Source organism: Neodiprion fabricii, chromosome 3 (genome assembly GCF_021155785.1).
Source record: "Neodiprion fabricii isolate iyNeoFabr1 chromosome 3, iyNeoFabr1.1, whole genome shotgun sequence".
Lineage (NCBI taxonomy): Eukaryota > Metazoa > Arthropoda > Insecta > Hymenoptera > Diprionidae > Neodiprion > Neodiprion fabricii.
This window is the reverse complement of record NC_060241.1, coordinates 39357655-39381605: the sequence shown is the minus strand read 5'-3', so window position 1 is coordinate 39381605 and position 23951 is coordinate 39357655. Positions and strand designations below refer to the sequence as shown.

At 36.6% G+C, this 23951-nt stretch overlaps 4 protein-coding genes across 17 annotated transcripts in view; 2 read left to right on the top strand and 2 right to left on the bottom strand.

The window, feature by feature from the left end:
• LOC124178932 (focal adhesion kinase 1) overlaps window positions 1-15381 on the top strand; it is a 37797-nt gene extending 22416 nt beyond the window's left edge. For 3 of the 9 annotated variants that reach the window (XM_046562760.1, XM_046562758.1, XM_046562755.1), the window contains 21 exons: window positions 679-854; window positions 1081-1212; window positions 1478-1627; window positions 1805-1993; window positions 2110-2190; window positions 2789-3011; window positions 3139-3174; window positions 3259-3390; window positions 3474-3656; window positions 3740-3956; window positions 4075-4265; window positions 4370-4574; window positions 4654-4733; window positions 4874-6744; window positions 8064-8207; window positions 8945-9094; window positions 9670-9769; window positions 9922-10153; window positions 10243-10528; window positions 10632-10995; window positions 11283-15381. In XM_046562760.1, the coding sequence (XP_046418716.1) occupies window positions 789-854; window positions 1081-1212; window positions 1478-1627; window positions 1805-1993; window positions 2110-2190; window positions 2789-3011; window positions 3139-3174; window positions 3259-3390; window positions 3474-3656; window positions 3740-3956; window positions 4075-4265; window positions 4370-4574; window positions 4654-4733; window positions 4874-6744; window positions 8064-8207; window positions 8945-9094; window positions 9670-9769; window positions 9922-10153; window positions 10243-10528; window positions 10632-10973 (5010 nt within the window). In that variant the 5' untranslated portion in view covers window positions 679-788 and the 3' untranslated portion in view covers window positions 10974-10995; window positions 11283-15381. Of the gene's footprint in view, window positions 1-678; window positions 855-1080; window positions 1213-1477; window positions 1628-1760; window positions 1994-2109; window positions 2191-2788; window positions 3012-3138; window positions 3175-3258; window positions 3391-3473; window positions 3657-3739; window positions 3957-4074; window positions 4266-4369; window positions 4575-4653; window positions 4734-4873; window positions 6745-8063; window positions 8208-8944; window positions 9095-9669; window positions 9770-9921; window positions 10154-10242; window positions 10529-10631; window positions 11063-11282 lie in introns of those variants that run through there. The other 6 variants (XR_006869919.1, XM_046562763.1, XM_046562762.1 and 3 more) reach the window with 6 other exon arrangements.
• Window positions 15310-18000, bottom strand: LOC124178934 (sister chromatid cohesion protein DCC1). Its single transcript, XM_046562765.1, has 8 exons — window positions 17866-18000; window positions 17605-17781; window positions 17239-17440; window positions 16951-17143; window positions 16524-16740; window positions 16248-16357; window positions 15838-16021; window positions 15310-15611 (listed from the first exon to the last, which is right to left on the bottom strand). The coding sequence occupies exons 1-8, from the start codon at window positions 17883-17885 to the stop codon at window positions 15506-15508; spliced, it is 1209 nt and encodes a 402-aa protein (XP_046418721.1). The 5' UTR covers window positions 17886-18000; the 3' UTR covers window positions 15310-15505.
• LOC124178937 (elongin-C) lies at window positions 17111-22105 on the top strand. Of its 6 annotated transcripts, none has more exons than XM_046562772.1 (4): window positions 17111-17244; window positions 18902-18964; window positions 19633-19823; window positions 19921-22105. In XM_046562772.1, the coding sequence occupies exons 2-4, from the start codon at window positions 18932-18934 to the stop codon at window positions 20060-20062; spliced, it is 366 nt and encodes a 121-aa protein (XP_046418728.1). In that variant the 5' UTR covers window positions 17111-17244; window positions 18902-18931; the 3' UTR covers window positions 20063-22105. The 6 variants fall into 6 exon arrangements, with proteins under 6 accessions (XP_046418728.1, XP_046418729.1, XP_046418724.1 ...); XM_046562773.1 differs by lacking the exon at window positions 17111-17244 and adding an exon at window positions 17936-18018; XM_046562768.1 differs by lacking the exon at window positions 17111-17244 and adding an exon at window positions 18533-18689.
• On the bottom strand, window positions 20751-23738 carry LOC124178935 (biogenesis of lysosome-related organelles complex 1 subunit 2). Its single transcript, XM_046562766.1, has one exon. It carries the CDS (start codon window positions 23092-23094, stop codon window positions 22588-22590), a length of 507 nt encoding a protein of 168 aa, XP_046418722.1. The 5' UTR covers window positions 23095-23738; the 3' UTR covers window positions 20751-22587.
• Window positions 23739-23951: the final 213 nt, after the last annotated feature.

Here is a 23951-nt window from a genome sequence, read left to right as displayed (position 1 = left end):
CTTTGGTACAAATATACCCATACAGACGTATTTGCTCTACCTCCGTTGTTTAGCAGCCGAGTATACCGCCGAGTTATTATATTATACCGAAACGGAAGGAATATAACAGCTTCATGGTGTTTTATAGTATTTTTTGTTGGATGGAATAGTCGTCATTTCATGTGTATGATTGTAAAACCTGCCGCTAATGTGGTTAAATTACACCGGTCAATACAAATTTTCATTCTTGGTTCTAGATGACAACTTTTGATTTCTTCCAGGTAATTAATAATAAAAGAAAAGGTAGTTTCGTTAGATAAAATTAGCTTTTTATTTCAACGTGATGCTACCTGCTGATTATTACTATCAGCCAAATACTTCAAAACTGATTTATCAACGTAAACAAAGATAAAAGCAAACTTCATAAGTAATAAATGAAGATTTTGGTTATTACTCGCTGTATAGAATCAAAATTTGTTCATTTAAATACAAACTCACAACAAATCTACCACATCGATATTCCAAAAATCATATAAAAAGAATGGAATAGCGTGACTTGGAATGCTACGAAACATGCACCATTATCTTTTCCGAAACGTGAAAGCGAAAGTTAACGGTTAACGATTCTGATCTCGAATACTACGTTATTTTAGGATAAATTACATTCTGTATGATAATCGTACGCGACGACTGTTCCAGGGGGTTTCAATGTCGTCAAATTTGGTGATGCAATTGACGTTAGGGGGATCATTTCACTCGTGACGAGCCGGCTGGCGGTAAGCACCAGGCAATATCGTCACCTCTACGCCATGAGGTTACACCATCCAGGATCTGGGGAGAGCTACTGGCTTCATCAGGACACAACCATGTACCAGGTTGGCGTCATTTTCAAATTATCCTCAATGTCTGAAGCAGACAATGCAATCCTCGTGGTGTCATTTTAACCGTAAACAGTTACTTCCGAACTTCAATCTGCAGTGCTCTAAACTCCTTAATGGTCTTGAGTATTGAAAGAAAGACACAACTGCAATCGCATTTGCCACACACTGCCCGTTACCGATTTATATCACAGTGAAAACTTGATTTATGTTTTAACGACAGGTTCAAGAAAAATACGAACGGAAGCATCCTCATAGCGAGTGGAGGTACGAATTAAGGGTCCGATATCTACCGCAGAACCTTAATGATCTCTACGAAAAGGACAAAGTTACGTTTTACTACTATTACGATCAGGTAAGGTATATCAAATTTTCTGGAATACCGCATGAGAAACATTTTTCGTCTACTGCTCGTCCAGATTCCGACAGAAATAATGTCCATTCAACTTGGGTACACCCTGTGTTACACCCAATCCTGCTTTGCATAAACCAAAGTTGAACTTAATTCCGTAAACTCGTCAACAAAACAACACACATTGAATGTGTAATGTTCTCTACTATATTATACAAGGTGTCAAGCAGTTTTAGTCTAACTTTGGTGTTGAATTGTTTCGTTGAAGGTGAGGAACGACTACCTGAGCGCAAATCACGCCACCCTGGACCAAGATGTTGCCGTACAATTGTGCTGTCTTGAGATTCGGTACTTCTTCAAAGACATGCCGCAAATTGCGCTGGACAAGAAAAGCAACTTGGAATATTTGGAAAGAGAGGTAACCCCGCATACAGCCCACTCAGAATTTATTCTTCTCTCGCGCGTTTTTTAATATTACACGCTTTATGGCGCTATAAATAGCTGTGAACCCGTTTCAAATATTTAAACTATACACAAGTAAACATTTCCAGACTCATTCAAAGTTTGCCAATCAATCTGTTTCCAACAACGACAGGTCGGACTTCACAAGTTTCTGCCCCGAACCGTTTTGAATGGCATGAAACCGAAAGCACTCCGCAAGCTGATACAACAACATTTCAAAAAAGTAGCCGCCCTTTCCGAACTCGAATGTATGTTCAAATTCTTTGAACTTCTTCGATCCTACTACAGATTTGACCAGGAGAGATTCATATGCGCATTGGGGGTAAGTCGCACATATGATTGTAATGAGGATAATATCTTTGATTGGTGAAACTTATGAAAAATTTATGCTGAATTTGGTATGCCTTCCACAAAAAAAATATATGCTTATCATTTCAGTCGAGCTGGTCGATACCAGTTGAACTTGTGATTGGACCTGACTTGGGCATTTCATACATGGCACATCGAGGTGGAACAGTGGTGAGTTCCACTTCTATATATTTATCATTGCAACGTAACGATGCATTAAAAACGACCATACACAGATGTATGTATATACCAGGCGTACACTATTCACTGTACCATACATTTTTCTATGGATATTCCAGATTTAACTGTGATTCACAGATGTCGCGAAACTCCACAAGCAAAAGCCCGTAATCTGTACATTACTGTGACGTAAAGTGTTGGAGATTTGCTAGCCTGAAAGAGTTAATTATTGTTTTTTTCTTTTTCTACCGACTGCTCCGCAATTGAGAATGATTTAATATGTGTAATTTCCGTTGTTAATATTCGTAGTTTTCATAAATCTGTTCCAAGCGAAGATTAATTCTACCTCTTACCTATCAATTGGCAAATCGATTCTTTTTACCGGCAATCATTTTCAATATTTGAAAATATTGTTATTTGACAAAGTCGAGAAGTTTTTGGCATAAGATTAAAAAACACCGTCATAACTCACCTGGCAATACTTGTATCGAAAATTGAAAAATCGGAGGTATAAAAACTGTCATTTGACATGGGCAGCATGGAGGTAAAAACGAATACAGAATTAATCATGTATTTAATTTTTCTACAGCCGTCGCGAATAGCCGAGTTCTCGCAGATCCAGTCAATTCAGACTTTGGTGTCGGATTGCAAGGAACATGCAAAGGCCTGCATCAAATTGAGAGTGGCAGGAGCTGCAGAAACCCTGAGTATCACTTGCTCGAGTTTGGATCAAGCAGAGAGTCTGGCAGACTTGATCGATGGATACTGTAGGCTAACCACTGGGAGTAACACATCTTTGTGGAATAGAAAAGGTAGGTTCGTTCGTTGTTTAATGTATTCCACTTTCACAAGTTTTCAATAGCATGTACCGATAACAATAAGCGCATGGTAGCATGTCACTACACACGTATAATAACTAGTTTCGCATTCATTTCCAAGCTGCATCCTGGAAAAATTATCCCTGCCCTTGTAAAGGTTTGTTGCACCATGCTGCCGTTATTTATATAATTGAAATTGCAATAACTGAATACAAGTGATACCTAAGATATCAATTTACAGATGCTCATCCACCAAAGTATAGGCATGACGCAACAGACAGTCCCGAGAAAAATTCCGGAAAAACAGGAACAATTCTATCTGAGGACTATGCAGAGATTGTCGACGAGGAAGGAGATTACTCAACGCCGGCTAGTGAGTGTCTACTATTTTTAATTATTTAACCATCGGGTACATATCTTTGCGTCAAACGTACAATTGGTACGAAATGATTTCAGCTCGAGACTACGAAATTGTTAGAAATCAAGTCGAGCTAGGTGAAATAATCGGAGAAGGTCAATTCGGCAACGTTCACAAAGGATCGTACAGAGGCCGAGATGGTCAACTTGTAGCCGTTGCAGTAAAAACTTGTAAAGTCGACGCAGACCTCGCAACTGCCGAAAAGTTCCTCGAAGAAGCATGTGCGTTGCTACACTGTACTTTGTTATTTCACACAAGCTTAAATCCCCTGAGCGGGTACTTTAATCTTATATTCTTATTTCAGATATTATGCAGCAATTTGAGCATCCACACATAATACGATTAATTGGTGTCTGCTCTGAGGCTCCGATATGGTTGGTCATGGAGTTAGCACGGCTTGGAGAAATGCGCGCTTATCTTCAGTCCAATAAGCACAGGCTTGATGTAGCCACTCTTCTATTGTATACTTTCCAGTTGAGTACAGCTCTATCGTATCTTGAGAGCAAAAAATTCGTTCACAGGTAAGTTCGATTTGAAAAATGAAATGACTGCTTCACAAAGAAATTGCGGTCAAAAGATTTTGTGCATTTTCATATGTCGTTTACCGAATTTTCAAAGTATCACGTTTTTCTCATATAGAGACATAGCTGCAAGAAACGTTCTGGTATCATCGAACACTTGCGTAAAATTGGCTGACTTTGGTCTTAGCCGATGGGTCGAGGACCAGAGCTACTACACAGCGAGCAAGTGCAAGCTGCCAATCAAATGGATGGCACCGGAGAGCATAAACTTCCGTAGATTTACAACATCCTCGGATGTATGGATGTTTGGTCAGTACCGTCACTAATGTTATTAAAATGATTTTGACAGCTAAAATGCTGCTTAATATCGTAGTCAGAGTTTTTCATTTGAGAAATGTTATTCCTAATGGTAGGAGTGTGTATGTGGGAAATCCTGATGTTGGGCGTCAAGCCATTCCAAGGAGTGCGGAATAACGAGGTGATACGGAAGTTGGAAAATGGAGAAAGGCTAGAACTCCCAAAGCATTGTCCTCCAAGACTGTATTCTCTGATGTCTCAATGCTGGAGTTACGAGCCAAGCAAGAGACCAACTTTCAAAGACATACGAGAAAATTTGCAGTAAGATATTTTTCTTTTCAACGTGAACAATCCGGTCGGTAAAGAGGAAATTATAAGTGAATTTTGTGTTATATTGCAGTGAAATTTTACGGGAAGAAAAGCACCAGCAACAAGAGACAATGAGGCGAGAGAATAGGAGAGTTCAAGCAATGTCTTGGGGTATGTTGATGCACCGATTCGCGTATTGCATTTGACGAACAAAGATTCTCAGAACCATGTTCCAGTTTACTATTCCATCAATTGCGTGTATACATCGACACAAAAGCAGTGTGTAAATTTTTAACGCGAATCGCTTACAGGTGCAGACGAAGCCCCACCACCCAAACCATCACGTCAACCACAAAACTCAAGCGAATCGGGAAGTAGCATGAGCTCAGTCGCTCCAGTGTCAACATACATTGTTGCCCAGAGTCCGGAGGTACTTGCCCAACTTCTCAAGGACAACCAATCTCGGGGGGTATGTCCCTCCGTCTACACAACCCCCGCATCCCCATTTAACACACTCGCAGTGCAATTTCAAGACGAGGATCAAGCTCTAACTACCGCCATCGCTACTGACCTACCCTTCGCCCTTGACCAAACCGTAACTTCTGAAACCCCTGCCCTTCACCACGATACTCATTCGATCGAAGACATGGACTCTCTAGACAGCAATGACACAATTTCACCACTAATGTCGAGCCTTAGTATGTCCGAATCTAGTATAGTTGCACAAACCCAGTCCCCAGTTACAGGGAGAAAGCATCAAGTTAAAGACACCCAAAACTTGTACTCTGTCAGCTCGAAGCTGGTTGGCAGTATTACTGGCGATTTATATGCTCCTGTGCAAAAACTCGTCACATCAAATCCCATACCAATAACTTCATCTTCGCAGCCCGCAGGTACCTGCGGTGAAATTTACGGGCCGGTTGTTAACTTTACTCAGAGTTCTGCGATCGTAGGAAACCTTAGTCAGAGTCCAAGTCTTGGTGGTAATACCGGGGAAGGTTCAGGAAATCATGCGCAGACTGTTAGTGCCGACACGATTGTTATGGGACAAATCCAATACACGAATAGCGCTCATTTGCAAACCACCCAAGCTTCATCTAGTTCAGTGAATCATTACGGTAATTCCCCGAATCAGTCATACGTTGGTGGACAGAATGCTGCTAGCACCGGTGCAGGTTACCCACGTAGTAGTGGTTTATCCAGTGTGAGTAGTACAGTTCCTGTATCAAATACTGAGTGTCTCTACGGCCCCGTTATGAAATTTCGCGCTAGAGCTACGGTTCAAAATCAAAGTGCAAATCCAATGTCCTCAACACCTCCAAGTGTATCACATATTCAAAATGCGAGAAGTAATTTAGTGTATAGCCCCATGCCGGGACAAAATTATCAGCCGCAACCATTTTATCCACAAAATTATCAAGATCAAGAACAAGTCTATTCTAACGTGGTTCAAGCACGACCACTTTCTTACGGGTCTCGAGCCCAGTCTGGTCAAAACTTTCAAAGACAAAGCTCCCAGGGGCAATATGTCATTTATTCGCAAAACCAGCAATGCGAGCAACAAAACGGTGCAAATCCTATTTATACGGTTCATGCCACACCTACATCTGTCGCCCAAGCTCAGTGTTTCAATCAAGCATATTCAATGCAAAGCGGTCCTACTCATAGTCAGCCTTTTCAACAGGCCACACCCCCTCAAACTTCACATCCCGTTCAGTCCTATATGAGTACTTCCAATCATTCAACTCAGCAAGAATTATTGACAACTTTAGCAAATACTGAGGCCTCACAAATTTCACATCAACATTCGGATAGCTCAATATTGCAAAGTTCACTCTCTGGGGCAACGGGCGTGGTGAAAGGTCACGGCTCTCAGGTACACCATTCTACCTCCAATCCCATAACGTCGCAAACAAATCAACGTACCCAAGTAGCGACGGGTGTTAATGTAACGCAGCAACAAAGTCTTCACACACAATTGGCGACGGCAGTACCGAGGTCAAATCCGCCCTTGTTGGCGACTGGGATAGCAAAGATAACTACGTTTGTAACTCATAAATCTGACGAACAGTTGACCCGTTCTATCAACAGTGCGTTATCTAGTTCCCTGGTGTCGTCAGCCGTTAGCGACAGCACTATTTCGTCGACCAGTTCGGTGACGGAGGAAAGCCAACAAGATCAGGTTTGATAATGGCTCTTAGGAATGATGTTTGCATTTTGCGGAATGCAACGATATCTTTTGATTTTTCCTCATTGATCACTGTATGATTTTGCCTATGCCTCGTTCCAGTTATTCTTTATTATCATTCAGTTTATATTTTATTGCACTGTTTAATAAAACCCATCTACCATTGAATTGGGGAATCGTAGTTCTGTCGACTACACGGGTATACGTACATATCTGGTAACCGAGAAAATTTTGATGCCAAAGTACTGCAGATTCCATGATTGACGAGCTCGTATAATGATCAATATTCCAGGATTTTTTGATACACTCCAAAATAAAAGGAAGTAAACCTTTTTTTTTACCTAATAAAACAGATTCTAAAAATTCCCATAACCACTTGGTCAAGACTTCCGAGTCTTCAACTAACAATGAACTCTGCATTTAACCTGGGTAGTACCACGTTCTAATTTCTTGTTTTTTTCAATAGATTTAGGTCTTACAACAGCACCTCTTCAAATCTGATTTTATTTTGATTAATTTTGTAGGATAAATTGGGTTGCATATGTAGGTTTGTTTACGCATGAAGAATGTTCCATTACCGTGTTTTACTGTTGCATGTCTGCAATATTATACACATATTACATTTTATAGAAAACACAAACCCTGTATACAATAAGTATTTCCAACATCGCATTACATCTGATGGTACAGTATTACCAGAACTAATTAAAAATTTGATGACCGAAAACAGAAAACTCTCATTCATAATTGAACACATGCGCTGGCAAAACTCACTGAATGAATGGTATGCATGATCCACGTACTGTCAGTACTAGTAATTCTGTACTGCAGTGTATGCCGATACGTTCCAACATTATTCTACGGTTTATTGCTTGGAATTCAAAAAACGTAATTGTCGTTCACCATTGCTATAATATTGTAGAGACAAATTCGGACCTACTACAGACTGACTTCTGAAAGTAACTGACCACTCTGAAATCAGTGTTTGATCTTTTAAATTACAGGTTTCTTGATATTCTCCTGATTATGAGCTAGACTGCAATTTTCAAATCTAAATATAGATTTAGAAGTGGATAATTTATATAACGGAATAGTTCCGGTGCCTGATGAAATTGTTCAACTCTTACAACTTCTTAAATGCCGAATTCGTACAAAAAGTATATATGTTTTGACGAAAATTCCTACATTTAGCAGTCCAGTATGACGATCCCCTACATAAATTATTCCGTATAAAAAATTACTTGGTTGTTATGATCGTTCTATAATTATTAAACTTACTGGTCTCATTAATTTAGGCGATACTTGTTTTACAGCGAAACACACAATCGCAGCTGTTCGATGGCGCTATCGAGCACTTTGGTCATAGTGTGGACGATGAACAGAAATTACTCGAACAAAGACTACTAGAACAGCAACGTCAGTCCGAAGAAGATAGCAGGTGGCTCGCGAGAGAAGAGGTAATGTCATGGTGGATCTATCTGATCGCAAAGTCTACGGAGTATACCGTTAGACATATTTGTCTATTATCAAAGACTATGCAAAAATAGTCAGTGTAAAAAATGATAGTAGCTTACCAATCTGAAGATGGACTGTGGGATTAGATGAATTTACCAGCAATTAGATGTGTGGCTGCAAAGGGACATTTGCACTTTGTAAAATACGATTTGAAACAGATGGATGAATTAAAGTTTATACATCTTTGTACAGTTTATGGTTATTGTTTATAATTTTTGCTGAAAAATTTAATTCGATTTTCGGAAATTTTTCCAAAAATCACGTTAAACGCTTACAATTTTGAATCAATTGATTCATTTTTAATTCACACCATGGGGCAGAAGTGGGCAATTAAGAAAAACTGCAATTCACCGATACAATTACCTGGTGCGCTTAGTTGGATAGACTGGCAATTTCGTAAGTCAGATTCCAATCTCCTGTAAGTTACTCGAGTGAGAGGGTCAGCTGCAATGGTGTGTAACTGAATACTGCACCGCATACAGCAAGTTGTACATTCTTCTGTTTTTTTTTTTTTTTTGAAATTTTAATTTTATTTTATTATTTTTTTTTTTTTTTTACCAATCATATAAATACCGCCTGCTGTAGAACACAAGCCTATAACTAATGCCACTGACAATTAACTTTTAAAAATTTTATGCCTTTTCCAAATATCTATGCTAGCTTGTATTAACGCTTTCAGAAACGACTTTCGATCGCAACTAGTGGCGACGAAAGTGGAAGTCCTCTAGGACCTCGTTCGGTGACCCAATCACCCAGTAATGAAGCTACACCCGTCAACACAGGATCCCTTGGTCTAGATAAGGGCTCTGATAAAGTTATCATCGTCAAGGTGATCATATCGAAGTGTATCTTCCACGCGATTATATTTCAACACTGTTGAAGTCTCTTGCTTGAACCAATATGAATCATCTCTGGAGAAATATATTCAGTGCCTCTAGTTTTTGAAAATTATATGCTATAATTTGTACACAGAATTTGCTATCTCGCTTCACTGTTTAGTTTATTGTTCTTTGTGAAAGTGCAAGCGTCACAATGAACTATACTTATGATATATATTTTACATTCATGTGTAACCATAATTAAGCTTCATTGCATGGACTGAAAGTTCTTAACAGCTTTGCTTGGCTGGAAAATCAGTCGTATGTTGAGACCAATAAGACTACCAGGGTTTCACGTGTTTTTATTGTTTCATAAACACTCTGAATAGTTGATACATTCCATGATTGAAGTTTGAGCATCTAGTATAGTTGACTTTTATTACTTCCCTTGTGTCTTTTTACAAGGAATTGTAAAAAGATACTGTATTTACAAGAGTCTTGACAAGCAGCTGCATTATCCAACTTGTATTATAATACAGTACAATATCAAATATCAGCTACTGGAGTATTGACGTATTATTTACAGAAAATGGAACCGACACCGACAGCCGATTTAGATAGGACTAACGACAAAGTATATGACTGTACAACGAGTGTCGTCAGAGCTGTTATGTCTCTTTCCCAGGGTAGGAATACAATACATTATTTGTGTTTTTTTTTTAAATCCACCAACTATCTATTTGCAATTATTTTCACCTGTCATTGGAATGATATCCGATATTGTGTCATAAAGTGTTATTCAATACCTATTGCTAAAACATTAATTACAACATTGCAGGTGTGCAACAAAGTAAAGCCGAACAGTATCTTGAGCTGGTAAGAAAGGTGGGCGTGGAACTACGAGCACTCCTCACATCTGTGGATTCTCTAATGGAAATCTTACCGGCATGCGCGCATCGAGAAGTAGAAATGGCTCACAAAGTTCTGAGCAAAGATATGGCTGAACTTGTTTCCGCTATGAAATTGGCCCAGAGCTACAGTGCCACAACTTTAGATGCAGAGTATAGAAAGTGAGATTGGATTAAAGTATTTATTACTTTTCAGATACATTGATCTTGTTAGTCCTCTATTAACTTAATATTCTAAATTAAATTTTCAGAGGCATGTTATCCGCAGCGCATATATTGGCTATGGATGCGAAAAATCTTTTGGATGTCATTGACTCCATACGAATCCGTTACCCGTATGTTAACGAACAAATTTGTCAAAGAGTGGAGGGATCTAGTGAGCCCGAATTGTCTGTAGAAAATAAAGTTCATTCCAGCCAATCTGGAGAGATACTAAGAAGGAGTCAGTCAACCGAACGGCATGGATCAATGTTTAGGCAAAGCCAAAGTGGAGACGTGTTGCACAGAATGGGCCAATCGGTAGAGAGAACACCTCAGGTAAAGTGTGCCTAGAATGGTAATATGTTAGGTTGAAGCTAAAGTAATATAATTGTTTGTAAATACCTCAGTTGCAATAATCAATATTATCTTTGTATTCCAGGATAGCCAATCAGATGTTAGTTGCAATTCTACAATAGAAAGAAGACATCATATGGTGACGAACAGTTTGGAACGTAATTCGACAGCAAGAAGACAAATGGCGACTAATAGTTTGGAGAGAAAGAGGCCGTCCCTATCATGCAATATGGGGATTCCTGGCAATCTGGCCAATCTTCCGCCATTGGTTCCGGTTTCTTGTAGCATAGTCCAGTCAGCTACACCAGTCATACATCCGAGTCATGTGGGTGGAACTGCAGTTGCCAACCAATCTTCTTCCATGTTTGCAGTTCACAATGAAACGTACAATGAAACATCCAACGAAACGCTACCAAATGACAGCTAACAACAGGACAACTTTAATCCAGGTGAACAGCTTAGAATTCCGTTTACAAGGTTGAATACTGCTACAAAACATTCTTGATCGATCGATCGGTAAATAAAAGTTTTAACATTTCCAAGTTACTAAATATTTTACTGTCCGTTTAAAAATTCAAAAATTGAACCTACCTAAAAGAAGCTGTTTTAAGCTGGCGACTAAAAGAATTAAAACTGTGTAGAAAAGATACTTAAAACATCGATATTTGTATATTTCTGTTGAATATACCAGTATTATATACAAAAGAACTAATTGATATATTTGAATTTGTTGCAGGAAAGAGTGTGACAGACTTAGCTTGTATGCAGATAATCGCTAGGCAGTAACTACTAAGTTTATGTCCTTCGAGTAGCATTCTCACATATGATCAGTGTTCCTGCTTCTTAGCTCTTTTATACTTTTCAATACAAAACCTTTTTGTCTGTGCGTACTTATAGACAGGATTGTATTTATTAGTGTAGTTTTAGAAAGATTTTTTAGCAAATATGAATCTATAGCTACCTATATTAAATTGGCAACTCAAAAATTTTAGGATCATCGTGAACATTTACTGTAATAACATCACGTGCAGAGAATAACTAGATCATTTTTCATTGCACATATTTCCGTAAGCCGAGACATTTTTGTAATTTAAAAAAGCTAAATGTAGCTAAACTCACTATGTGTGCGAGCTTGTTTGCGATATCAACGGAAGTAGAAATGGTAGTTCAGGTATATCTGACAGAGTTGCGCAAATACCTGTACGTACAATTAGTGAAAATAGTAAAACTAACGCGACTTGATTGAACACGTAGAAGGAAAATTACATTTCAATGATTACCCATACCTTCATGGTTGTATGTAATATACTCAGGATCAAAAGTTTACTGTTAATTGTTGCCAGATGAAGAATAGCTCGAGGTATTTAACAGTCGCACGTAAATAAAAGTGAAAACATACACGTTTGTAAAAAAAGCCCCCATCGTCAGTTATGATACATGACTCAGTTTTATAGACATTATAATTTTACAAGATTGTTTTTAAAACAAATTTATCTATCAAACTAACAAAACAAAAATATCTATGCGTGACTAATAAAGTTTTGTAAGGTAGAATTGAATCCCGACTGCACAATTATGTGTACAATTTAATCGAAGAAGTCCATTCGCAGTAGGATCCTACAGATATCTGACTAGCATGTACTTGTTGTAATACATATGGAATCTAAATGAATATTCGGTGCGTTGACAGCTCCTAAGACAAATATTTCTACGAAACTTCTAATCGTATTTTCTCCCCCTGTCACAAAAATTTCTCACACTATTGGAAAATTGTCACACGTTTGGAGTAGAAACATGACGAGGATAAAGAATTTGATTTTCCATTAGCAGAAAAATGATACGACCACAATGAAAATTTTAAGAAATCAAATTTTTGCGTTGATATGATCCTTCAAAACATTTTCGTAGGAAATTGTTTGGCTAACGTTAACTTGAGTTATTCGCTTACATCCATATTTTTGGTAACATTAGCAGAAAAATGAATGTCCAAATCACGAGTATGTAACTGACCAATAGCGGTAAACAAACGAAAAATAATTGCTAAATAAAAATTCAAGTGCCAACTGAAATATATTTATTGCGAAATATTGGGATTATTACTGATTGAATATCATTCATTGTCATGCCTTTATGACCACGATTAGTAGACCAGTATTTTATAATACGGAAAAAAAATGTCACAAAGTAAATTTGGTAGTGATCAATGCATTAATACGAATACTAGAAGGATTATTTTTGATTCGCAGTCGAAAACAAGGATAAGTATCTTGGTCTACAGTCCATGAATACGGAATTCAAGCGGCCTATGTAACACCACTATTATATCACTTTCGGGAGTGGAAATTAATCGTAACTACCAGAGTCGTCACATTTTTAAATATCATTCCGTGTAGGTATTGGCGGTATTGGCCAATAAATCCCATACGCTTATTTTTATGCTTCTCATGCAAAAGCTAGATATTGCGCTACTATAAGCGTCTAATATCAAAATATCGTAATACGCTAAGCTATTAGGGGCAATTAAATTATCGAGTCATTGAATACTCCGCTTCGTGCAATGGATTTTGTACTAAGAGTGAGTTTGCTTTACTTGATTTGAAAAAGATAAGTGCGAAAAGTTACGTATTGAGCAGTAATCGAAGTACGTGTATTCTTGCATTTAGTCAATTATATTTTCTGACTTGAGATGTATTCATACAAGATTCAATGCTAAGCAATGGATAATATTGAGACGTATGGTGATCCAGAATTAACATACTTCCCTTTACCAGTGGATTCTTTCTAAATATGTAGCAAAAATGACTAATAAACATATTTCGAGGGATTGAAAATTTTATAATACAAGCTATTTCCATTACCCAATTTTATAACAGAAATGAGCTGATCCCTTCACATGCATAGGTATGTAATAATGCATTAGAAATTTCATTATTATACTTTTACAAGGAACCCACTGGCATAGAAAGTTGCGATCTTTTAGGATCACCCATGTATGTGTCTGTAAGTAAATGCTAAAGATTGCGATTATTGTAGTATTTATGATTATTATGATTAAAAAAAGAATAAATGATAATTATGACACGTTTTTTGTAAAAATCGAAAGGTTTAAACAAATGTTACTATCGAAATTGATATAGTGAATTGTACGTAATTTAAAAATATTGTAAGAGTATCATGTCTGATAACTTATAAGAACTAGTTTTACTTATTATTTGTCAATACTGCATCGATATTCGAGAAGTCAGGTGACTAATTGCTACATTGTATATATAAAAAGAATAATTCAAGTCCGTCGAGAGGCATGGCAACTCAATGCAGTATTAATGAAAATAATGTAATAGTATATCTATATTGAGTTGATTCAGAAACAAATAACCTGCAATTTTCCACCATGGTAACTCCTAACAAATTTGTTTAGGTTGAAAGAACAATTCTGTTAAAAGATGAGCGTTCTACGTTATATCGAAGATCGCGCTTAGTAGATTTTTCACTTTTATACATTTTTTTAAATTTATGAAGTATCAATGAAATTTTTTTTCTATTGCTTACATCAATCATAACATCAATTTATGTTACAAAGAAGACCCACACTTATTATAATAAGTCTCTAGTTGATGTTTGCGATGTGTGTCTGATGACATCATTAAATCAATCTCATAAAAAAGTTATAATTTAATATGAACTCTTAATTTAAAAGGATAAAATTATCCAGTTGAAGTGCAACACGTTAGTAAAAGTGATACACGTTATCTTCAAGGATTCGAAAAAATATTTAAAAAAAAAGGTGCACAATCAAATGAGCATGATCTTCTTTTGACAGAATCTTTCTTTTAATCAAAACAAACTTTTTAGGGGTTGCCACGTTGGAAAATTATTTTTTTCTGAAATACCCTAATCTATGTATTCTTCATTTTTCATTTATAAAAAGACATTTTACTTCTTCATAATGTAATAAAATATTGCAAAGTGACTTTATAATTCGTAAAAATGTAAATTTATTTAATTTTACGTTGAATAAGAAGCTTAACAGTATAATTTAGTTTCTTATCATATTAATTGCATCCTCCTACTGTAGAAGTGGCTAAGGATATACTGAAATTTCAATAGACATTGATCTGGTCTTGACGACGATACCTGGCTGGTTTTATAGCAATGCAATATGTCACACCTCCACAACGGACGTTTGTACAACGTTGATTTACGTAAAACACCATAACTACTTAGCAAATATACATTTCTGATATTTATACCATCAACTCCCGAACTTATAGTGGTAGCGTAATAACTTGAAATGTACTAGTGCTCTGTTACAATAGACATCCAAGTGTTTTTTACACGCAAAAGTTCAGACTTCATCCCTGAACGAATTATGGTGTTTATCTATATTATTTTGAGGTTTGGACCATAAACGAACAAGTGTCAGACCCTGCGACGATCGCAAATAGGCAACACACAGTCAGTAGAGGCAAAGTCTAACACCCTGAGCATACAGCACTTGGACTACAGAAGACGTAAAATAAAAGTAAATAAAACCAAAGTGATTAGTTGTAACGAATGCCAGATATCTGGATGAACAATAACTAATCAGCGTAGGTTGTTAAAGCTAATAATAAGACTACATGCTTTCTCTATCCAATTTTAGCAAAACTATACAAAGATAAACGGGGAAGCAGAAAAATTGCTAAAATACATATTCATGTAACCAGCAATTGAATGAAGTATTGGAATTGCATAAACTGTAATCTCATTTAAAAAAATATTTGTAAATTTGTGTAAATGTTTATTATGTATTATGAAATACATGCAAAATAAATTATGCATATGATTTGATCAAAGTTTTTTTTCACTTTTTTCTAGTTATTCCGCTGTGTGTGCATTTTTCTTCATCCCTGGGCAAATTTTGCTGGGTTTTTGAACCATCCAACTTGACCAAGGCCTATTGCCAATCCCAGTAATAAATCACTTACAGTGCTTTGAACTGTAGTACTTGATACCATTCGACATTGAAGATCTAGCATATTTGGTCAACAAGCCATTAACGTTGGTTTTAGTTGTTGTTAGATCGCTGAAATAAGAAAATATGCTTATTTATTATTGAATACTATACTTAAAATTAAGCTGAAATATTATCCCATCAACATCAAGTTTTGAGTGTTTATGTTATGATGATTCTAAATACTTTCGTGAAAATATAAAATTTCAAAGATTAAAAATGAAAAGGTAAAATTCTAATTTTACATCCTATAATACAGAAGAATTTTGTTATTTACATGCTATTCGCAGTTACTCACAAAATATAAGGGGTGATTTCTTCAATTGTCCACTTTTCCTTTGTTTTGAAGAGCTCCTCAAATCTTTGATTGATCCCATCAGGCAAGTCTGCTGCTGGATAAGAGATGATTTCTTTAACATTTTTCCGAGTATTGAAAACAATCAATGCTATACCACCCAGCCACGAGTCTTTGGGTTCCATACCTAAAATAATTTTCGAATCAATAGTAAATATATCTGTTTCACGAAGCAATGATGAACCGAGGTATGTTTCACAAAACAAGACATTCGTTATTATAATATTAACAAAATATAATGAAGCTTTACTCGTGATGCAGTACAATCATTCCCTACTGTGAAGAAAAGAATTCTATTACTTTACTAATAAAATACTTAAAATGATCCTCTACTGTAATGTTACAAAACGTACAGTCCGGAGTTCCTATTTTCCAAGCTTCCATAAACTCATCATATTTGTTGACAGGTGATGCTGCTAAGAGTACTTTGGCAAGGAATTTGCAGACCTTCTCTTCGTTGTACCTAGAACATCACACAATAACTGATTTATGAAGAGAAAGAAAAAAATTCAGTGAATATAGTGAAATTTTAGAACATTCCAGGAATAGTTAATCCCAACCTAAAGGGAGATTCTAGGTAACAAAACAATATTATCTGCATGTATTACTTTTACATATGGACTACCAACCTGAATAACGATTCCCCATTTTCTTTGGTTTTTCCACTAGGCTCGGCATAGGCATGAAATAAAACTTGGAATACAGAATCTGGGATAAGTTCCTCCAACAAAGAGAATGACATCTCCTTGTCTATTTCGTCCATTTCCCAAGAGTTTTCATCTATTAAATCAAGCATCAGTGACAATGCATGTGTCTCATACTCAAACGTCAAAGATCGTAAGTAACCTTGAATAATAAATTACAATAAACCAATTACTCATTAAAGCAGTAGTTAGAGGTAACGATATAAGCGATTTTTTGTTCCAAACTACCTTTTTCAGCATGAAATTTAAAAAATTGTTTTCCAATTAGGGCTGTCTATTTTTGTACAACAGTATTAACCGTATTGTATTATATTGACCCAAAAAGTTACATACAAGTTAATAATAACCTAACCATTAATGTTGACAATCAAGTAACTGGACAGTGCCTCTCTGAGTTCATCCTCACTGGCTTGTATCTCTTGAACAAGCTTTTCCCAATTGTACAGTGTTGTTTGGTCCACAAGGCTCTCGCACTCTTTCCCATTGAATGCCGAGGATGCTAACACCTTGTGGAGCTTATTCAATCGTGGTCTGCACTGGGAAACCTGCATATACATATATCATTAGTGTCTCAAACAGACTAACCAAAGGGGAAGAAATGTGAAAAACATATAGTGATAAGTAGCAACTGGTAATATACCTCAAAGTACGTATAAAAAACACCCTTGACTGTTGTTTCTTGCAAGATTCTACAAGTGCCTGCACTTGAACCTGTCTCTTTTGAAAATTTACAATCTGGGACAAGCAGCAAAGAATTCGAGGTTTCAGCTTCCTGTAAATCATATGTTCTGTTTCTAGAACAAAGCACGACCGATTCTTCTTCAGAGCCTCGAAAAGTTAAGCTGAAATTTAACACTACTTAGAAGATAATTGATTTATGACACGACTAACGGTCTTTTTGGCAAATTGGACACACTGCGCTACCATTCGCACAGAATGTACTTTATTTTCTTCTGTCTAGTGAGTCGAATTTAAAATAACTTTGATACAACGTATAGTTACGCACCTGTCACCTTCTTTAACAGCTTGTAACAAATGAGAATCTAATTCAAGTAATTTAATGTGCGAAGTTTCATCACTTTCCGGTGAAAACTGCAGGACTTGGGTAATTTCGGTCAGTTCCGTTTCATCGAGTTTTGACAGCGTTATCACCTTCTGTACGTCATCCGCTGTTCTTCTGTACCTGTTTATGTTAATATGCAAACAAAGTAGGCGGTGAATTAAATTTAATAATTTACTTCACTGATTTACCGGTTCTTTAACCTACTTCTCTTTGACATCTGCCATAGCGCGTATCCTGACATGCTCGTATGTATGATAACATGTGTACAGTAAACGCGGTGTTCTTCCCGCCAGTACCGTATCTGGAGTGGGGCAAGTAGGCCCTTGAACAAAGTCTGGATTCTACGAAATCGCAATGGTAAATTCTTCGAATTCATACCATATCAATGTTTTTGCGTCAAAGGAGAATGGTTTGGAGAGGTTTCGTTCAGAATTGTGTATAGTGTGTGGCTGTTGAGCCCCTTTTCGCGTTTTAGATACGTGGACTTCGATATTTGGAGATACATGCGACAACGTCGAAATCGACCAGGGCATCCACTTAACGGTTTTCCAATTCAAAATCAAAATATGTACACATTCAGAAGTAGAATACATTTTTTTAGATCGTTTAATTTGGGCGTGCGACGAGAATAAATTACGAGTTTTGCCGTTTCTCGACTGATACTTTTGATCCGCTGTTCGCAACGACTTTGTGCTATGTGCAATCGTTTTCTCTCGGAAAACTACGTAGATATACCGTCCAAATAAATTGTTTTCGGTGATTTTTACAATCAGCCAAAATTTTCCTCAATAAATCCAACGCAATTGGCCTGTTTTGATGCGATCTTACAGTGCTGCCATCAGCGGTTGGTGGAGAAATCGATAGTTAGAACCTGATTGGTCTGTATTGCGCTCTTGAAGAAATCAAAAGCGTGAAACGAATGAAACCAGCTGAGTTTCAGTCATTTCAGTACAATAGCACACGGCCGTCCCTGTGACTGTGGGGTGATTGACTGTACTGACATTTCGTTCGTTCATTTTCATTAGCGCGTAAGGTGTACAAAATATTGTAAGCTGGTATATTATTCGGGTAACAAATTATCAGGGAAAATTTCAAGTCTAGTCTCCTTAGTTATGTCCACAAGGCTCGTAACAGAGAAAATAGTTTAACTTTTGTTTGCTGCTGAAGACTATACAAGTTCCTAACCTCAGATTTATCGAAAACTGATGACTAATAAAACTATGTATTGTCTTTTCCGTAGTCTATCTGTGAACCACCAGCTTCGTGAGAAATGTCAGGAGAAATGAACATGCCCGCTGACAAGGTAAGTTATGCTGATAAAACATTCCACTTTTTTCCCTATTCCCATTTAAAAATTTTTTCATCACAAAAACTTTTGAAGTGAAACTGCCCGAAGGATTAATCACGTGCTTAGTGCAAACTCGACCTTGGTCCAGGCAAAACTAAATAAACACCACCACTTACTAACCCCAAATATTTGTTCATATCAAGCTGAATGAATGTGTTGAAGAAGAGAACGAAAATGCAGACGAGGAAGAAGAAAAGTCTCATGACGATCCAAATGTGGTACCTATTATCGTACCTATTAGTAGAAATTGTTGAATCCGATAGGTATATACAAATACCATGGCTTTGATACTTGGCTATTGGCTTAAAAATTAGTAAGTTCAGAAGCATCGTTGAAGTTTCAACATATTGAGACATCCTCTCAGGGAACATGTTTTTTGCTAAGTTGCGCATTCAGGAATATCGCCAAATTTTTTTTCTGTACATTTACCACTGGCAATAATTGATTCTAATCCACGCAATGTAACCTTTGACAACATAAATTGTTATTCTCATGAAACTGCGATACAGGCACATAATTATATAGCCATGCAGGCTTGATAACCAAGTAATTGATTTATCATTTAAACACTTGTTAGAAAAATTTAGACTGCCAGTATTCAGTATATGTATGTTTGCTTGCAGGAATTGGGGCCAGTTTATGGCGGGTGTGAAGGACCCGATGCCATGTATGTGAAACTAATCAGCAGCGATGGCCATGAATTCATAGTGAAGCGGGAACATGCTCTAACCAGTGGAACCATCAAGGCAATGCTGAGTGGTCCTGGCCAATTTGCTGAAAATGAGGCGAACGAGGTCAACTTCCGTGAGATTCCGTAAGTTATAATATATTTAAAGCCCAGAAATAATATCTGCAGTACCACAAAGCCTAAAATGACTTTCAACATCAAGATAGTTAATTATTCCTTTTAGGTCTCACGTTCTTCAAAAAGTCTGCATGTACTTTACATACAAGGTACGTTATACGAACAGCAGTACTGAAATACCAGAATTTCCAATAGCACCTGAGATTGCTTTAGAACTCCTTATGGCTGGCAATTTCCTTGATTGCTAAATAATACTACCAACTGAAACTCAATATGTCAGAGAAACATCCAGGGTCGTGATCGCATTACTCAGGGCTCATCGATGTAGATTTGAACTCTAGATACTTAACGAAATTTATCAGATTAATACTTAATAACGGAATATGATGACACGGAGAAGAGTGCAGCACATCGAAGTAAACCTGGAAGAGATTAGTCTAAGACTTCGACTTCACATAAACCCTGTCAGTCTGAAGTGCTGGATGAATTGTCATTATGTCTAGGCGTAAGGTTTTACATCAAGTTATCACGTCTGAATTTGAATCATGCAGAGCTGGTTGAAATGCTAAAATTTATTTATTTCGTTGATATCTGATCCTCTGTATGTATACATGTGAGCCGATATTAATATTTCATACAAAACTATGTCTGTTGGAACGTAGCCAACACAAGTTACAAATTTATTTTAATGCTTTGTTCACAGTATCAAATTCATTTACAGATTTAAGAACAAATGCTTGTATGTCAAGATTATAAATTCGTTAAAAATAATAAAAACTTTTATAACCATTAAGACTGCTGCCAATTCATAGCTGAATATCTATTAGCTCACTAATACACCATGATCTAATTCAATAAAATGCTTTCACTAAGAATTAAATTATCCAATCTATTACTCTTACCCTGCCGAATACTGAATAATTTTTCAAGTCTGCCAATTCATATCTTTGCAGTACAGACAAAAGTTGAATCTGTTTACATAATTTACTTAACAGTTCAGATTTTATCATTTATTGCTTAGTGTTCATCGATCTATGTAAATACCTATATTTGCTCCTAATCCGAGGAAAATTAATTGAACCCAATTTTATTAAATTTTTTATGAAGCGCTATTAGACCATGCCAATGAGAGAATTAGAAAAAATTTATATGAATAAGTGTGAGCATGGATATATTGATGATAGAAAAATTTTCAGAGTCCAAAATAAAATGAAAATGAAAATAAAAATGATCTTGAAATGCTCATTTTTTCCTTTAAGAATCAATCCAATAAGTATATTCAAATAAGCCAATTCCTCGGTCTAAGTTGGATAATTCCTTAGAATACGCCTGTGGCAAAAGGTATCTAAGTGCTCAAATATCCATTGCATTGCTATTTATGTATTCTTGCAAGTTTGTCAAGCTGAATAATACCCAATACGCTCATAATAAAGTTGAAATGACATATCTGTGCTACTACACATAGAAGTGTATAGGGGTATAATAATGTGATTAAAGTAGGAATTGTCCACAAGTGTATCAACTATTTCGAAATTCTATACAAACAATAGGGTGAACAGATGATGACCCTTGTTGAATGAAAATTTAGACAAACAATTGACTTTGATACCATCAAGCTTCGTTTGCAACTGCCCGGTCCCAACGAAACTTTTATTTATGCACAGTACAATGTGATATCACGTATGAGCATGTTATTCAATCAATTCAAATACACAAGTAATTTACAGTAAGTGATGGTGTACAATAATACATTTGAATCAAATTTAATAACAAATTGCCATCAATTTTCTGTATAGCAGTGTGTGTCGAATCCCATCATATTAAATGTCAAATTACTTACAAGTTATTTTATATATAGCCATAAGCTTCATCTTAACTGTCCCACCTACATCTTGAGAAGAATTTATTATGTCCGATGAATAAATGTGATTTTTCTATATAACAGATAAAGTTCTCGTTTATTCAAATTATACCTAATGCAATTATATATGCTAAAGATAAAATATTTCATGAAATGCATTTGTAATGAGAATAAATTTTGCAATATTTAGTTAATGAGACCATTCTAGAGAACTTAAAAGTCACTTCATGCCGTATGTTGACTGTTCTAGGAGAACTCCCACAGTGCCAGTGAAAGATCTCGTTCACTGAATATTGTTACTGATAGTCTTACAATACTCGAATGTATAGCTAAAATTACGAACAACAAAAACATTGTATTTGCAAATTGTTTTTAAAACATTCTGTTCCGTATGATATTGCACATGAAATTTGAAACACATGATACTAGATTATGGTATCAAAAAAGTGTTTCCAAATAGAGCTGAGTATGCTATGGATCACCAGAACCTATGTTATTAATATTATTTCCTCGAATCCTTTTAAATTGCTAGAAATACGTAATTCCAAAGATCGTCTTTGTATGTCAAACATTTGGAACAAGAAATAGTACTCTCTTTATCATACAAAGCTGTAGAAAACTTTTTGGAATCAAGCTGGACACGTTGACTGATCGTGTTTAACTGACTATGAATGTTAATATGTGTGTGAAAATGTGTTTCTATAGACAGATATTACAAATGGCATTGCGCCATATTCATCAATTGCTTTGAACTAACAGTACCTACGTATAACGAACATATCAATAGAAATATACAGGTTCCAAAATCCTACAGGAGAAGTAAGAATGAATCTTTTCTTTAATCTAATTTTAACAGATTTGGATTACGTCAGATTGTCATTGAACATCTGAACAATGTAAGATTGAGCACCCTCATTTAATCTTGCCGTCCTTTTCAATTTCCTTGTATTTTGCTTCTAATCGCTTGGAATAAGCTGCAAGCTTATAAGCTGCTTGCTCTAATTTTGTAACGCTGTCCTCAATCTCATTAATATTATCAAGCACTGGCTGTAGTTTCTTGTATTTTGAGTTGAGTGCTACCATGACGTGGGAAACGTTTGAAGCTATTGTTTTCAATTCGGCATACTTTCCGATTGCTTCGTTGTTCAAACGCTCAAGTAGGCGATACTCAGCATGAGTCGCGGTCAGTTCTTCTTGAAGGTATTCACCTGTCTTTTGAAACATGGTATTAGCCAAACGACTCAGGTTAGGATCATGAGGATCCAAGGCCTCAAAACTGCTCGTACTTGTCGATAAAGTTGTACCACGTTTTGGTGATTCGCATCTTGGATTTTCATCAAAGTCTACCACATTTCCAATATCTATCAAATCTTGCGGCATAGCTGCATCGTCTCTTGCCTGACTTTCGATTGATGCCATAGTGTTATTTCGATACAGTCAATCCACTATACAGTTAACATAGACCTGATAAGTTCACGTCCTTCGCTGCACGAGTCACCTTGTCATATTTCTATACATTCCGACTTTGATGGAATATTTACTAATATTCAATTCTGCCCAGCGACGTTAAATTCAAACGGCCCGAAAAAAATTTCACTCTGCACACGAATCACTGAGGATTGTGAAACACGAACAAGTGATCAAAATCAGATGAATTTGCGCACGCGCATTGGCCGATACAAAACACTGCAACCTGTCGAGCCAAGTTCACAAGCAGTGGTTGACTAAAGAATATAAAGACAGTTGCCCTAGTGTTGGCTCTAAAAAATGGGCTTTGGTGTGACAGCCGAAAATCGTCGTGCGCTGGCGCCCCCTGAGATGTTTCAACGGTAGAGTTGAGAACTTATGGCAGAACATCAGAGAGTTAACGATTCCGACATGATGCTGGCTGCATTCACTTTTCGAGTAACACAGTCTTCTCAATGGCAAGCCCAAGCCAGTACTTAGCCTGTGTGTACTTATCGACTTGTCGGCGATGCAAGAAATTGATAATGAGAATAAGTTTCTTCGAAAATTCGTAGCAAAGTAGTGATTTAATCAAAGTATAGGTACCCGAGAGAAGAATGTATACATAGATCATAAATAATAATAGATCAGATGTACCATATCGACGTAATTTTGCGAGAGAAATGGATTGGGCGCAATTCCAATACGCTGCGATCAACGCATCAAAAGTTACAGCCAATAAACGAGATCCTGTGTTTTCGACATTTTTCAGCAGGTGCTTTTTTGCTCGCCGTTTCTCTCCTGTTGGTCCTACGCTCTTTTCGCTGCGT